We start from the raw sequence: 17,852 nt of genomic DNA, 5'->3' as shown, positions 1-17,852 counted from the left end.
AGAAGCCATAACCAGGCAGCTGTAAGCTTCTCTCTGTGCTATAATTTCCTTGTATTACTAACCAAGTTTTCATAAAGTTTTGTTTGAACGTTACAGCCTAATTTCAGCCTTGCTATAGAATATTAAAGGGCAGTTCTGTGCTCACCATGGTCACTATGGTTGAGACCGGCACAGTGATGGCTACAGACCAGTTAGATCCCTAAGAGGAAGATGAATCTTGGGTGATAAAAAACTGGGGCTGGAAGTCCCCAAATGAAGATTCTCCATCTACTGGATATAAGAGATTCACTGAGTTTTCCCAAGAATAGCCACAAAGATTTAAGGAGAGAGATTTGTTTATTTAACAAAACAAAAACTAGAAAAAGTCTCCAAAGTTACATAAATTATGGTCCATTCATTCATGAAATTTGTATTCTCTTCTTACACGTTTAGGCACATGGATTCTTGTAGGATAGCCAAACTTTTTGTGTGTGTTTTCTACAGTAAACATATTTTCTTTCAAAACTCTTAGATACCAGAGAAATTTAGAAGCCAACTAAAATTTAGGAACGTATTTTATACCCAATATAGAATATAGTGCTCAAATGAACAAAGGATATTTATGCAGCATTTTTTATAATATCAAAAAATGGAAATAATGAAATGCTCATAAATAGAGAATTAGTGAAACAAATCATACACAGACTCTATATGATCTCTACAAAGGGATAATAAACAGCTACTAAAAAGACCGAGGTAGCTGTGTATTAATATAGAAAAGATGTCCAAACAGATTCAGTGAGAAAAACAAGGTGCAAATAAAATATATAAACCTGCTTTCATTTAAAAGAAAAATGGGGCTTCCCCCGTGGCACAGTGATTGAGAATCTGCCTGCCAACGCAGGGGACACGGGTTTGATCCCTGGTCCGGGAAGATCCCACATGTCGCGGAGCAACTAAGCTCATGAGCCACAACTACTGAGCCCGCGTGCTGCAACTACTGAAGCCCGTGCGCCTAGCGCCCATGCTCCACAATGAGAGAAGCCACTGAAATGAGAAGCCCGCGCACCGCAACGAAGAGTAGCCCCCGCTTGCTACAACTAGAGAAAGCCCACACACAGCAACGAAGACCCAATACAGCCAAAAATAAATAAATTTTTTAAAAAATGTATAAATGTGGTTGTGTATGTTAGAATAAGCAGAGAAAAAATGCAGGCGGCAGACAACAAAGCAGTTATTTCTGGGGACTGATTATGTGGGACATATGGATTTTGTTGAAAACTATGTGGGTTTTTTAATAATCAAAAAAATTAAAACAAAATGGCTATTTGTCCAGTCAGGTAAAAAAAGGAATTCATTGTTTTCGTTGGTGCTTCTGTTGCATTGCAAAGTGACATCAACAGATCACATTTCACATTTTAACCCTACCTTAGAAATAAACAATACCCCTTTTAAAAATGTTTTCAGGCCCTGTACATTTTTTAAATGCATATGAATTTATCCATAACTGTGGAGAAAGTAAAAGTTCTAAATGTACAAAATTCTGATGAGTCATAAAATTTCATATAAAAACCAAGCTGAAAAACTTACGCTGTATATTCATAAGGAAGAACAGATTCCACTGAGTCAAGCCTGTTCACAAATAGTTCTATTTCAGCCTGAAAATGAAGAAACACAGAATTAGAATATAAACAACTAGAGACCAAAACTTAGGTCATGCCTAGCATTAAAAAGGAATTTGACTTTTGAAATGAGAAATTTTATGATATCCAACTCACTTTAAAGAATTACTTATAAATCCATTCACTGAGTAGATTTATATGCATTTAAATTACAATAAAATAATTTTCAGTTGCAAATGTCTCCAATAGTTTCTAAATGCTTTAAGTTCTAAAAATTTCTAAAACATTAAATAAGTATTTAAATTAAATAAGGTATCACTCACTACATCAATATAGATTGCTTTTAAAAATCTGGTTTTCAAATTCAGTATTTCATTCTGCAGCACAAAGATAATTTTTATTTTTAAACAGTTTTAAAAAAACATTCTCGGGGCTTCCCTGGTGGCGCAGTGGTTAAGAATCCGCCTGCCAATGCAGGGGACACGGGTTCGAGCCCTGGTCCAAGAAGATCCCACACGCCGTGGAGCAACTAAGACTGTGCGCCACAACTACTGAGCCTGCGCTCTAGAGCCCGCAAGCCACAACTACTGAAGCGCGAGTGCCTAGAGCCCGTGCTCCGCAGCAAGAGAAGTCACCACAATGAGAAGCCTGCACACGGCAACAAAGAGTAGCCCCTGCTCGCCGCAAGTAGAGAAAGCCCGTGCGCACCAACGAAGACCCAATGCAGCCAAAAATAAATAAATAAATTAAAAAAACCCCACAAAACATCCTCCCAGCATTCAAGGAATGCTGTCAAGAAGAAGAAAAAGAGAAATGGATGCATCCAAGAAATATTCTGAAAATAAATTTGATAGGACTGATTGGTTTTATGTGAGAGTAAAGATAACACACGCCCTAAGTTTAAAGACAAGAGATGCTTTAATTTTCTGATTTTGACAAGTAACAAAAGGGACATTGGAAGAGGATTAGGTTTGAGGGGAGAGATCATGAGTTTGTCTTTAGACATGTTTTGTTTGAAGTGCCTTTGAGATACCTAAGTGTAGAAGGATAAACAGTCATGGCATTCAGAAAAAAAATCTGGAGATATGAATTTGAGACACATCTGCGATTAAATTCAATATGAGACCACTAAACTCTGGCTAAAAGTTTTCAAAAGCTATATCACCTGTGGCTCTTTGAAATGTGAAGTGGTTACAGCCTTTCGGAAAGCAAAATACATGCATTCTTCCACCCAGCAATCCTACTTATGAGAACTTATCTCCTAGGAATAAAATCATGTGTGCACAAGAGATCATGTATAAGAATGTATACTGCAGACTTGTTCATTAAAAGACTAGAAACATATTGTAGTATGCCTGTTGATAGTAAATTAGCTATTAAACACCATGGGACCATTAAAAAAAAAGAAATGTTGCCAGGTAGGTAAGAAATTTCTAGATCAATTGTACTAGAAACACAATCTCATGCTCTTAAGCAGACAGGAGACAGACAATGACAACACGGTTTAATTCTGGAGGACTGCTTTGATCAATTTGAGAATGCTTAACTACAAAGGTAGTAACAGAGAAGAAATTCATAAAGACCAAATCAAATTCAACAACAGAGGAGAGGGAGAAAAGCTGTATCAACTTCCTAGGAAACATGGGTTAACTCAAAGCCACACCTTCCTACTGAAGCTCCCAGGATTTCTTCAACGTATATTTGAAGTTCCAAAGGAACTTGTACCCAGGTACCCGCTCTCCCAATAGGGGCTCATTGCTACTCAATACAGAATTCTTCAGATGAAAATGTCAGTAAGTAATCTGTGCCCTGAAGTACTTTTGGTACTAACCAAAAACAATTAAATAGGAGCTGTTTACCTGTATTTTACAGGGTTAGATCACTATGGCTGCCTCTGGACTCTGATCTGAGGCTACCTGGAAGAGCATAAAGCCACATTTGCCATTTTGATCTCATTTACTAGTGCTGTCAGCAGTCCTCTATACCTGTTAATACCCCAAAAGTGAGACAAAATGTTCAATGTACAAAAACTAATAATACACTGTCATTTGAAAAACAGCAAAACACAGTGGGCAAAAGACGACCTCTGGGGCCAGTTTGCCTGGGTTCAAATCCCAGCTCTACCACTTACACTTGGTCAAATTATTTAGCATCTCAGTTTCCTCATGGGTGCTTCAGTTTCTTTATCTGCAAAATGGGGATAACAGTAACTACCTCACAGAGGTATAAGGATTAAATGAGTTAACATTTATAAAGTATGTCAAACAGTGCCTAATACATGAAGTGCTATGTATTTGTTAAATAAAGGAAACCAAATAAATTTAATGATATTCAGAACAGGGAATGCCTAAACTACACTGCTCATCCACTAAAATGTCCATCCAATATTCATGATACACAATGGAAGGCATTAGCCTTTGTACACGGTACTGAAAACACACATAAAACCCCTAAACCCGTACTGAAATAAAATGACAACTCAATGGTAACACTGTCTCAAACACAAAAAAAAGTTTAACTGTGTCTCCTTGTACAAAATATTGAAGACTATATCACTGGTCTTTCTGACTAAGAAGATAATGGGACATGATATTTAAGCTTACAGAATGCTTGAGTAATTATCACAAACTTATATAACTGTTGTGAAGGCAAAATTCCCCGTTGATAGCTTACTCTGCCAAAACAATTTTCACTAATTATAAGGGGTCAACACTGCTATGAAGATATACCAGAATCCAAGCGCTCTATTTAATGTATCTTTTTTTTTTTTTTTTTTTTTGCGGTACGCGGGCCTCTCACCGTGTGGCCTCTCCCGTTGCGGAGCACAGGCTCCGGACGCGCAGGCTCAGCGGCCATGGCTCACGGGCCCAGCCGCTCCGCGGCATGTGGGATCTTCCCGGACCAGGGCACGAACCCGTGTCCCCTGCATCGGCAGGCAGACTCTCAACCACTGCGCCACCAGGGAAGCCCTATTTAATGTATCTTAATGAAGACTGAAAGTTCCTAAAAAGCTAATCCAGTTCACATCTTTAGATTTCTTTCTAGGGAGGAATGCACCTATTATACTCTACACAACTTTCTATGTTTTGAGTCTCAAAATCCACAGATCCACATTTTCATCACATAAGCCAACTCCCTTGTGCCACAATTAAGCATATTCCTTACTCTCAGTACAAAGAGATTAAGAACACAGACTCTGAAGCTAGGCTGCCTGGGTTTAAATCCTGGCTCTGACATTTACTAGCTGTGTGATCTTGGGGAAGTTTCTTCACTTCCCTGTGCCTTGGTTTTCTCATTTGTAGAATGGAGGTAATAATAATTCCTGTTGCAACTGGTTTTTGAGAAGAGTCGAGAACAGTGCCTGTCACAAAGTACTATGTAAGTATTTACTATTTTGCAGCAATGTCCAGTAGAACTTCAAGCAATGAAAATACTCTATCTGCTCTGTCAAATACAGTAGCCACTAGCCACACGGGGCCATTAGTCACTTGAAACGTGGTCAGTGTGGCTGAAGATCTGAATTTAAATTTTTATTTAATTTTACATTTAAAAAGTCACAGGGGCTTCCCTGGTGGCACAGTGGTTGCAAATCCGCCTGCCGATGCAGGGGATACGGGTTTGTGCCCCGATCCGGGAAGATCCCACATGCCGCGGAGCAGCTGGGCCCATGAGCCGTGGCCGCTGAACCTGCGCGTCCGGAACCTGTGCTCCGCAACGGGAGAGGCCACAGCAGTGAGAGGCCCGCGTACCACCAAAAAAAAAAAAAAAAAAAAAAAAAAGTCACAGGAGGACTTCCCTGGTGGCACAGTGGTTAAGAATCCGCCTGCCAATGCAGGGGACACGGGTTCGAGCCCTGCTCCGGGAAGATCCCACTTGCCACGGAGCAACTAAGCCCGTGTGCCAAAACTACTGAGCAGCCCACGAGCCACAACTACTGAAGCCTGCAAGCCTAGAGCCTGTGGTCCGCAACAAGGGAAGCCACCGCAGTGAGAAGCCCACACACCACAAGGAAGAGTAGTCCCTGCTCACCACAACCAGAGAAAGCCCACACGCAGCAACGAAGACCCAATGCAGCCAAAAATAAATAAATAAAATAAATAAATTTATTTTAAAAAAATAGTCACAGGCGTCTAATGGCTTCTATATGGGACAGCACAGTAATGGAAAAGAATAAAATGCTGCTTAGTACCCTTTATAAACCCTCTTCATATACTTAATATTTTACTCTGGTCATTGCAATCTTCCCTTTACTTGGAAAAATAACTCGAATGTTAGTCTATCCCAGAGGTTGGCAAATTTTTTTCTTAAAGGGCCAGAGAGTAAATATTTTAGGCTTTGCTGGACAAGCAGTCTCTGCCGTTGTAGAACAAAAGCAGCCACAAACATTACATAAGTGAATGAGCCCAGCTGTAGCCCAATAAAACTATTTATGGGGATTGAAATTTGATTTTCATGTAATTTTCACTCATCCCTAAATATTCTTCTTCTTCTAATTTTTTTCTAATCACTTAAAAATGTAAACACAGTTCTTAGATTGAGGACCCTACAAAACAGACAGCAAGCTTGACTGGACTCCTAGTTCATCCTTGAGCTCTGTTTACTAGGTATTGTTCAATGTTCTTTAAATTCATATCTTTGGAAACCCAAAACAGGGCAAAAGGTTCAGAGATTTGATGCCATTTAAAAAAAATTTTTAGGACACTGTTGAGGAGCATATAAATTTAGGGTAAAAGTTTCTTCCATTTCTACCCAATGGATGAGGCAAGAATTTTTGCTTAGCCTATGATGTTCTCTCTGAAGTTTCATGGTACATCTCTTAGCTATAGGATTGTAAGATTGAAGGAAAACCGTATTCTCATTTTCTGACTTCTCTCATCTCTCCTTTGAGTCTTAATCTTTCAAAATGGAAAGGTCTTAATCTTTTGAATCATCTATCTCCTTGATCATGCCAGCTGCTTTTCTCGGGACCTTGCCCTACTCTCACATCTTTCTTAAAAGGTATAGCACTGAGAATTACAGGCAGAATTCAAGGTATAGACATCAAAGCTTCATATATGTATAGAATGACATTGTTACTTTTCATTAGCCTTTTTGGCCAAAAGCATAAATTCTTCAATGACACTCTTCATCTCTTTCCAATGTTCTGTAACTGATAGTTTAAAGTTCATCACCTCAAATATATAATTGTTAACTTTTTCTTCAAATATACTTTAACTTGTCCATGACCAAATTAATTTACTACCTTTTGTTCTCTCATATAACTTTAAGAGAGCTTCTGGAAGTATATTCCCAGTGGCTTTATATTATGTTGATACAAGAGTTTAATACTACTAGCTAATTAAAACATTTCACATTCATTCTTTTTGCTAAATTTAAGATCCAAATTAGCCTCAGGGACTTCTGGAAGTCTGTCTCCATTTTTACTATTCCCCATGGTTTATTCCCTACCTCCGCTCGCCCTTAAGCTAACCCATACCACTTGAAATTCCAATTTAACCTTTTTAAAAAACAATCTTGTCAAAACTTTAGACATCAAATTCACTGGCTCCCTCTAAGTCTACTTTAAGTCTCTGAAGCAAACTCTAGAAGCCAGGAAAATTTCTCTTTTAGACACCATGCTAGTCTTCTGATTATATAATTTAGTATCATTTAAACTGATTATTACACTTATTCCATTTCAGTCTATAGCCCAAAGATCCACACACCCTCCCTCCCTATTTTCTTATTTGTACATTATTAGTTTTTATCCTTCTCACACTTGGCATTTTGTCTACTATCAACTCCCCATTAAATTTACCGTATCTATCAACTTTTCCTGATCTGGTGAAGTAGCTTCAAATTCTACTCCTAGTAACAAAAATGTTAACGTCACTGAAGAAGCATGTTTCAGCCTTCCTGTGTGATTTACAAGGATGTCTACAATTATCAAGGTCTGTCCACAAAATTTTCCAAAATATTGACAGCAAAATTCAAAAACAATTCTTCTCACATTATCTTTGACCTAAAAACAAAACTAATTTTAACACACACAGCATATAAACAGAGAACACAACTTCAGTTTGGAGGGAGAACAGAGTCAGACTGCTGGGTTCATTTCAAATCCTAGGTCTATTGCTAATAAATATGTGCTTATGGGCAAGTAATTTTGAATGTGAGGAATAAATGACGTAATAATAAAACAGAAACGATATAGAAGCTGGTTTATAGTTGGCACACAATAACTATAAGTTAAATGTTTAACTATAAGCTAGATAAAGATAGCTATTATTACCTATTATTTTAGAGAAGCTGGACCTTCCTCAATCCAAATATGTATTAGTATAAGGATAACCTTGAGGGTTTCTGTGAGAGACCCTCCTTCCTCCCTCCCATTAAAGGACACTAAGGACAGTGGCTTCTGATCTACTGTTTATGCCTCTTCATTACTCCCTTCTTGGCTATCAGTCTAGGGAAGGGGAAGATAATAATTATCAAGCACAATTCTCATAGTAACCTTATAAGCTAGGGATTACTTGCTCTACTTTAAGACAAATAAGTTCAAAAACTGGACTGCTGGCTCAAAAAAGTGAGTAAACTCAACTGCTGCTACCACTTTTAATTTTTGCTGCTCTCAGTCCTCCACTTTTCTTCCTTCCAGTCTCTTCTGACACTTTTCCACACTTACTTTTACAGGAAAGTTGGTCCATCATAGATATCACCACTAAATTGTGGACCTTTTTCCGTCGCTTGGTGAACTAATCAAAACACACCTTGGATATTCAGTTCATTTTGGCTATTTCTGTAGCACTTTCATTCATTCTTCCTTTTTTAAACTGTGCGAATTTGAAAATTTAATATTTATCTCATTTAAAACATGCTAAGAATTGTAAATTTAAACTGATAAATTTAACACAGAATAGAACAATTTACAATGTATTTGTAAATATGCTACATTTACAACACTCTTTTAAATATTGACCCTTATAGTGAAAGAGGAAAATTTCAAAAATATTATAAGTATTATAAAAATAATATTACGAGATCCTCGTAATATGACAGTAGGACAAATGTTAAAAACAAGAAAGAAGAAAGGAAATGAGACTGCTAGTGAGTTTATGTGGTTTCATGAAGGGCAAAAGTATGTTACAAACATGACATTCGTCCCTAAAAAATATAAATATACACACAGATAAAACAAATAGAAGAAAACATAAACAACTGTTGGCTCTAAGGGTCTAGGTGGATATACAGTGATCATTATACTATTCTTTCAACTTTTTTGAATTTTGAAAATTGTCACAATTAAAAGTTGGAAAAAGAAAAGGCTTTAAAGATGAGAGTAGACTTTAGTCATATTATGAAGTGACAGAAGCCAAATCAAAGCAATAAGAAATAAAGACTAAAGAGTAAAGTTTAGTGTGGGAGATGTTAGAAGCAGGAAAGATGACTTCAAAAGAAGTAATAAATAGGGGGAAATAGAATTTGCAATATATGTGAAAACCCAGGAAGATTCACAACAAAAAACCCTGAAAAACCATGGGAAATTCATTCAATCAACACATTTATTCAAAGCCCATAATGTCCTGTACTAGAAACCGTGAATGCCATAATAATATAAAACCCATGAATGGCTGCCTTTCAAAGAATTCATAATCCAGATGCGGAGATAGGGCACACATTCAAGGAAGTAAAAGGGAAAAGTGGCAAAGCTATTTATGTGTTCCTAGGGTAGCTAGTGGGATTTAGTTTTCTTATTAAAATAGCAATCGCTGTAAGAGAGCAATATTTGATTAACTTTAAGGTCATTTTCCATTCTAAACATCTTCCATCCAAGAGTTAATTACGTGCATCTCCTTCTGGAGATAGCCAACTCCAAGATATCACTTACATGACTCAAAAGAGCCTTAAAGGTTACTTTCTTCACATTCCCACTTTCAACTGTCCCAAAATGAGTTATTACAAGCATGAAAAGTTGTGACATTAACCATTTTAAGAAAGGTACAGATTAATCCTAAAGCAAGACTGTAAATTCTAAAGCAAGACATAGACGAAACAAGAATGATTACAATACCACCCTAAGAAACCTTTTACGGAAATGCTTTTAATTAATTTAGAGTTCTATCATCTCCCTTCTAAATCCTTCTCCTCCCAAATGTACAATTTTATTTCTAGTCCCCAACTGCCCACTCTACTTCTGATCCCAACTTTGGTCACAACTACACGCTATTTTATTACTTCAAAGCATGCCATGCTATAGTACTGCATTTCCCCCCATTTCCTTGTTCCTTTGTTTTGATTCTGCTTTTACGACTGCCATCATGTATGTCCCAACCGACACGTACAACTGTTTTTCAAGGTAGAAAGAAATCTCAGTGAAGAAATGTGACTTTGTACAAGGATCAAAGCAAGTGACTAGTCACAAAAGTGTCTGAGATACCAAGGTACAGCCATAGAAAAGGAAAACTATGGAAGCTTCCATTACTTTAATATTGGAGAAGCCCACAGTGGGAAAAAGTCCAAAGAAGGAAAACCTTAGCTCAGATATAATTTTAAAATCCCAATAGAAATGCTGGAACTCACAAATGGATGTTCATGAGCTTCGAGTTACCTGACCAACAATGCCCAGAAGCTGATCTCCTAGATATTAAGGTTCTTCCTCCACCTCCCATCAAAAAATAAAATTTCAACTTTAAACTGTATCAAAGAAAGGAATAAACATAAAATGTGACTGGTTAAAAACTGATGACATAGGTAAAGAGCTTTTTGTTGTAACTGCAATAACTGCAAGTCCAGGATTACAAGCAGCCCAGGATCTGCAGGACAGGGCAGGAGAAGAGGTACGGCGCTCAGCCTAGAAGATCCAGGAGTACCCCAATGTGGTGAAGAGCCTAGACTTCGGACTCAGACACTCCTGGAGTTGCATCTTAGCTTCGCTACTTATGAGGTATGTTTGCTTGAGAGGGTACTGCATCCTACCCAGCTTCAGTTTCCCCATCTAAAAACCACAGGATTGTTGGAGGATTAACTAAGATTAATATATAACTGGCACACGTAAAGTACACAAATTGTAGTTTCTATCACTGTTATTAGCAAAGGGCACTAAATAGGTATGAAAGGTGAGAGTAAGAAGAACAAAGAAAAATATATTTCACAAATTTCTTACAAAGCCTTTCATCAACACTTAGTTAATTTTCATGGCAATAGCCAATGGCTTTGTAGAGTGCGTATATTTAGGTAGCTACAATTAACTACAGTACAACATTTACTACGAGGACACTGCAATAGAAAACTGCAAGGAAGAATAGAAGTAGGGGTTTGGGGAACTGGGCTCTAAGGCTGACTGAGCTCAAACCAGTTTCTAGAACTTAGGTGTGTCTGCATGTGGAGCACCTGTCTGTGGTTTTGTTTCAGATGTTCAAGAACACACCTCTTGAAAAGGGCTTCCCTTTGTAGAGAGCAGTAGGACAGTACTTTATCTGTATCAACAACGCTTGCTTTCCTAATCCTAGCTCTCACATCCACTATAATGAACGATCACAGTTTTAAAATAGTTTTATTCGAAAATTTAATTTCTGAATGCAAACCTTCTAACTCAGTTCCATGTACTTTTTCACAGGAACAAAGAACAATCGTTGGAACGTGAATTTATCCAAAGTCATTCTTTCCAATGCCAGATTTCATACCTGAAACAATATCAGTAACCCTCACACACTGATTACTTTCCAGTAGCTAAGAATCAATGCTCTTCTTCCAGAAAAAAACTATGGGGCTTCCCTGGTGGCGCAGTGGTTGAGAGTCCGCCTGGCCACAACAGTGAGAGGCCCGCTTACCGCAAAAAACAAACAAACAAACAAAAAACATGAAACTAAATATCAATAAATATATACCAATTATATTGTTAGGTACACATGTAAATTATATTTTTTCTTTAAATATTTCAAAATCTTCAAAATCTCTATGGTCAAGTTAAAACAGGTAAATAATACATTCATTCTTGTGTTTGTTCAGAGCAACATTTAGAACCGTTTTCTTAAATTTGACTAATTCCATATTTATAGGCAACTGCTCCCAAAATAATAGACACAGAATTTGTTAAAAGCTTCTAAAAGTAACTACTGATGAAGGAAATTTAAAAGTGTGATTCTGATTTTCTTTTTTATAAAAAAGTTGTTAAACTAATCCATTTAAACTTTTTTTTTTTTAAACACCAGGGGGGTATATTTGGTCATTTTCCTTACTGGACAGGAAAGAAAATCTTACTCTTTCATCTAAGAACATGATCTGTCCATGCACACACATCATCAAACAGTAAAAAAGTGGCAAATGTTTTCTATAGTTAGTTGTTCATGTTGACAAGCCATTACATAATTGCTTGAAAGTTAAAAGCAGCAAGGGTGAACTGCTCACTAATCTTCAGTTATCAGCCATTAGAATGCCACTTAGCACACTTAAGACTCAATCTAAAGGTAACTTCACATTTAGCTATTCACTTCTGACCAAGGCTTACTCTACTTACTGCAGTCAACATATTATCCCCTGAGCTTAAGAAACGAAAATGCTAGCAGAAAGGAATACCATGGTTCAATTCTTTAATACTGTGGTTTGAAAAACTAACAAAATAAGACAAATAAGAGAATTGAAAGACAGAGAAACCTCAAAAGCAATGCAGCATTAAAAAATGTTTAGGTACCATCACATAGCTATTAACTTGATAAATAAAAACTATAAAATACTGTGAAGACACATGGAATCATTCAGCTAATGGCATTGTAAATCAAACCTACCTTTCTTCAAAGAAACCTGGTGGTATTAAATAGAGCTATAAAATTGCTTCTTGCCTTTGACCTAGTAATTTGTGAATATGCAATGAATTCCTGCTAAATACATTCTAGCAAAGTTATTTACAATATAGAAAAATCGGGACCAATCTAGATGCCCTACAAGCAAGAAACAGCTCAGCAAACCATAGTATTGTAATACTACAATGAAATACTGTATAGCCAATGAAAATGTGCACTATGTTGACATTCAAATGTACCTGTAATGACAGCAAGCTAAAGAAAAAAAGGCACAGAACACAGTCACACTGTTTATTAAGGCTAATGAAGATCATAAATCAGAAGTTAAAGGAATATGAATATGACTGTATGTTCACTGGACTACTGTTTCTATGCCAGTAAATTGAACATAAAATAATTTTGAGAGGAGAAAATGACCAAATCCTCAGGGTTCTTTTGATTGTCTCTCAATATACATGGTGAGCTAAATACAGGACATGGACTTCACAGGATATGTAAAGACTATACTCCATAAATTACACTTATGCTGAAAATAAACTTGGTTCATCTTTACACTTATGAATATTGTATAATATTGCAACAATAAATATTGTACTTTCCCTCCAGGAAGGGCAAAATATCTTTCAAGGGGAATATATAGTAAGCAAATATGATTATCTCTATCTTACAGATGGAAAAACTGATAGAAATAGTATCAATGACCTACCCAATTCATCCAACTCCTGATTCCCGAACCTAAAAGCATCTCTGGAAATAATTATTCCCATTTCACAACTCCCACTTCCAATTTTTAAAATAAGTCCTTTCAACTTTTCTGACAGTGTAGACAAGACTGTCTTCCTTAACAAATATGGAATGGATGAGAAAAAAAATATTAATACCCTGATTGAAGTAATGAAAATTTAAACTGTTTACTGTTTTTCTCCTTTGAGAAGCAAAGAGAAGAAATATTAAAGTGTACTTCAAATTCCCTACACCAGTTAGTCAAATTCTAGGGGAAAACTGCTAAAAGTGCCTCTTTCTACTGGTCTAAGATCTGTTTCCACTGACCAAGATGTGAAAGCAGCTGGCAACAAAGATGAAATCCAAACACTTCAGAAAAATGATCTGTCTTGCCTGTTTCATCCCTATACTTGTAAAAACTAAAAATCCAAAAGGACTCCCTGAAATTAATCAAAAGTTAACTAAAAGGAACTACCTAAAGAAGGACCTGTTGAGGAAACAAAATTATCTAACTAGCAGACCACCTGTAAATTTCACTCATACTCATGTCTGAAGTCCATCTCAAATGTCACTTCCTCTCTGTAGCTTTCCCTGAAGACTCCAATCCGCAGATGTTTCCTCATTTGTGTTTTAGTGCACTTTGGACAGCCATCTATTATAACATATCAGATTTTGATAATCTGTCATAAGCTTATGATCTTTGAGGTTCCTAGGAGACAGGAATATCTTTTTTGTGTCTAAGGCACTAGTTAGACAATATACGATTGCTGTTAAATTTAAATTTAAAGACCAAATACTAAGCTTTAAAGGCTGATTACTAAAATATTTAATGGAAAAACCTGTGTGCTTGTGAGACTAGCTCTCTCTTCCACTTGGAAGCACTATTTTCTTTCAGTCAGAACTCTCAAAGAGCGAAAATTTCTTGCACTGCAAGGTATGAGTTACAGTATTCAAGCACTAACTGTTGATGTGAGTACACCTGAAAGATCCTTAGACATTTTTAGAAATCCAAGTTTTTAAACAGAAACTGTAAAATGCCATGAAAAGTTTAATAGCTTCTTTAGTGCCCTAAAATAAGCTCAAAATTCACAACTATTGTAAAGCTAGCAGTAATAAAATAAACACCAGCTTAAAAAAACCAAGCTTAGTAAATAAACCTACTTATAGATTGTAAAAGTTTGCTGAACGATTATCCTAACTGTTAAAAGTATTAACGGTTTCAAAGAGTTTCTTGCACCCCAAAGGGTAAGTTTTAGCAACCTAAAATAACTGTGTATGTATACTTTCCTGCCCTCTACCTAATAACCTAAAAGCAGGTTACTCTACCTACGTCTCTTTTACTAGTGGTTAAACTGAAAACCTTGAGTTTAAGGTGGTAAGAGATCAAAGTTTTCAAGATCTGCCCTAGGAAGAAAACGCCGGTTTCTCCTGTTGTCTGCTCCTTTTAAGTGTTTAAAACAATCTCGGAGAAACTAGTGGGATCTTACATATTTTTTGCATATTAAATTTCTTTTTTTACACTTAAATGGTAGACATTAACTGTCTCAACCATCACAGCAACTCCTTATTAATGCAGTTTACGCGGTTCTGGGTGTTAAATCCCACAAACAAGGAAGCGACTGCTAACCGTGAGGTAAAAACACCCAAGTCCTAGAAAGAACAAGTCCTCATAACCAATCAGGGTTCCAGAAAAGTAGAAAACGGGAAGCAATGAAATTACAAGTTACTGGAAGACCTGGCCGTCCCCTTCCGTGGAGGCGGGACACGGGGCTGTGAGCGGACACTCGCCCGTGGAACGCTCGCTGACCTGCACGCCTCCAACGCCAAGCGAGCGCCATACACACACAGTCCCTGTTCCGGGAAAACTGAACCCACCTGCTCGTGCTACCTGGCCCGCCGAATTCGCCAGAATCTACGCCGGTACGGAGGCCGTTCCAGAGCCTGCGCCCCACAGCGCGGCCAACCCCACGCGCTTCTGGGGACACCCGACCGCACCCACTGCTACGCCCCCTTCCCCTGAGACGCCGGCTGCCCCCCCCGGCAGAGGGAGGCTTCCTCCTCCGACTGTGCACCGGGGGGTCCGCCAGGCCGCACCCACCTTGCACTCGTCGCTCTTTTTTTCTTCCTCGCAGAAGTTGACTGGCGCCAGGCCGGGCAAGTAGAAGGCTGCGCTCCGACGCGGGCCCGGGGCCGCCCCCAGCAGGAGCAGCGACAGCAGCAACTGCCACCGAGGTGGAGACGACGCCGGCAGCCTCGCGCTCATAACGGCTGTTTCGGGGGAACGGCAGCAGAGCCGCGGGGTGTGAAGAGGGAAGGAGGGACGGGAAGGCTCGGCGACGACTACCAGTCCGCCGGAGCTGAGGCAGGCCGGCCCCGCCACAGATAGTTCCGGTTGCGCTAGGAGACACCGCGGGTTCCGCAACAGACACCGAAGCGGACCTCGACGGAGCATGCGCAGCGCCGCCTGCACATGCTCAGTGAGAGCGGCTGCAAGCGCCCTGAGGAGTTTCCGGGAGGGAGAGTGGAGGAAATCCACTTGCCAGGTTTTCAGCTGGTCGGCTGGGGTGTTTGCCGCGGGAGAGGGTCCAGCCCTCCCGTTCCTGTTCCAAATTCCGATCTAGAGCCCCCTTGGGGCGTCGTGGAGCGTCTCACTTGCCCAGCGCCCCGTGCTTGCTGCCTTGCCCCGGTTTTCCCCGGTTTCCTCACTACAGTGCCCAAGGCACACCAGCCCCTATTACAGAGGTGGTGCTCCAAAAAGTACTTGCTGATGAACGCTGAGTTGGTGGAGGGAAGAAGTTTGGGAGACGGTTGAGTGCAGGATAAGGAAACCAATGGGGAGGAACTAGTCACAAATCTTCAAATAGACAGCTACTCAGAGGTGTGTGCACGGACAGGTTCCCAGCATTGGATGCGGTGGCTCATTCTTGCGTGGGACAGTGATTGTTTGCATAGACTAAACAAGATCTCTTTAAAGAGGTGAGTGGAAATGAGGTGAGGGGAAAAATGGGAGTAGACAAATAGGAGAAGGGAGTATTGACATTTCTTTGCAAAGGAAGACAGGAGCACACCTGAGAGCCCAGTGAGAAATGTAGTTCCAGCAAAATAGAAATCTGGTATGATCATCCCTGGGCAAGTTTCTGTCACTTTTCCTATTGAAGTGATGCGATGTCCGTTTGTATATGCACAGACGTACTTGTGTGTGTTTGTGTGGTGCGTTTTGAGTATTTTTCAAGGAGAAACTTGCTTTTCGTGACGAAGGAAAACACACAACATAAAAGATGTGAGTTAAATTTTATTCAGGGACTTTACTGAGGACCATAGCACAGGAGACCACCTCTCAGATAGCTCTGAGGAACTGTTCTGAAGAGGTAAGGGAGGAGCCAGGATATATAGGAGTTTTTTGGCTGGAAAAAAACAGGTAGGCCAACATCAAAAGGTTACTGCTAAACACAGAAAACAGACATCTCAAGTTAAAGGTTTTAGTGCTTTTGTATGTATGAGAAGATGCAAGAATCTGAGTTCACTGAAATTATTCCTTAGATATGCATCTTTATCCAGGGCCACTATATAAAGCACAGAACATTCCTGTTTTTTCCTCCATCCTGAATTCCCCTCAGGGTGCACTGTTGATGCACGACTGCAGTAGCGAATAGCTTGATCCTTGTAGAACTGGACTGGTGGGCAACAGTCTTTATAAAGTCAATTCCTCTGAGCTTTAGAGTTCAATCGAATCTGCAGAGAGGACACCAACTTAGAGTACATAAGCAAGGAATCATAACCCAGAACTACCTCCCGCTCAGAATTCAAGAATTGGCAAGTCAGGACTTCCTTGGTGGTGCAGTAGTTAAGAATCCGCTTGCCAGTGCAGGGGACACGGGGGTCGATCCCCGGTCCGGGAAGATCCCACATGCCGCAGAGCAACTAAGCCGGAGCACCACAACTACTGAGCCTGTGCTCTAGAGACCGCGAGCCACAACTACTGAAGCCCGCTAGCCTAGAGCCTGTGCTCGGCCACAAGAGAAGCCACCACAATGAGAAGCCTGCGCGCCGCAACGAAGACTAGCCCCCGCTCGCCACAACTAGAGAAAGCCCGCGTGCAGCAACGAAGACCCAATGCAGCCAAGAATAAATAAATTTAATAAATAAATAAAACTAAACTTTCATAAAGTTATTTTAAAAAAAAGAATTGGCAAGTTTGCTAAGTGGACAATTCAGAAAAATGTGGAGACCCGTGCAATCCTATCTAAATTCTTGTGGGGATGTGCACATTTTTACCCCTGGAAAGTTTATAACATTTATTAAGTTTTCAAAGGAATCTATGACCCTGCAAAAAAAAGGCTAAGACCCACTGTTCTATACTGTGGCGTAACCAGAACAATGAAGGAATTCCTCCTTGCAAAGGTAGTTTGCACTATGAACTCCAGCTTTGGAACACTACTATCTAGTTATGTGGATCTTGAGCAAGTTAATACACCAAGTCCCAGATAATAGGGGAGAACTGGGAAGTAGAGAGAAAAGGATGTCCATCTTCTTTAGTTTGTTGTGAAGTTTAAGGTGTGTGTGTGGGGGGGATGTACATTAAGTGCTGGGCAGAGGAAAGGCAGCCATTTTTATAACCCAAACGGGGGTGAGGGTGGGTAGGCAGGTGAGGGGGGCCTGAGCAGTGGGATCGTGTCTAGGTCACTTCTCCCTCGAGCAAATCAACTAGCATATTTGTTGAACTTACTTGGGCCAGGGAAAAGAATTTATA

At 39.4% G+C, this 17,852-nt stretch overlaps 1 protein-coding gene across 1 annotated transcript in view; it reads right to left on the bottom strand.

The window, feature by feature from the left end:
- TM9SF2 (transmembrane 9 superfamily member 2) overlaps positions 1 to 15,562 on the bottom strand; it is a 57,043-nt gene extending 41,481 nt beyond the window's left edge. The window contains exons 1-2 of the mRNA XM_059995700.1: positions 15,201 to 15,562; positions 1,570 to 1,637 (exon numbers count right to left, since the gene is read on the bottom strand). Coding sequence (XP_059851683.1) covers positions 1,570 to 1,637; positions 15,201 to 15,554 — 422 coding nt within the window. The 5' untranslated portion in view covers positions 15,555 to 15,562. The remainder of the gene's footprint in view (positions 1 to 1,569; positions 1,638 to 15,200) is intronic.
- Between the last annotated feature and the right edge of the window lie 2,290 nt (positions 15,563 to 17,852).

Source organism: Delphinus delphis, chromosome 18 (genome assembly GCF_949987515.2).
Source record: "Delphinus delphis chromosome 18, mDelDel1.2, whole genome shotgun sequence".
Lineage (NCBI taxonomy): Eukaryota > Metazoa > Chordata > Mammalia > Artiodactyla > Delphinidae > Delphinus > Delphinus delphis.
Note: the sequence above shows the minus strand (reverse complement) of the source record. Positions and strands in the feature narration are given on the sequence as shown.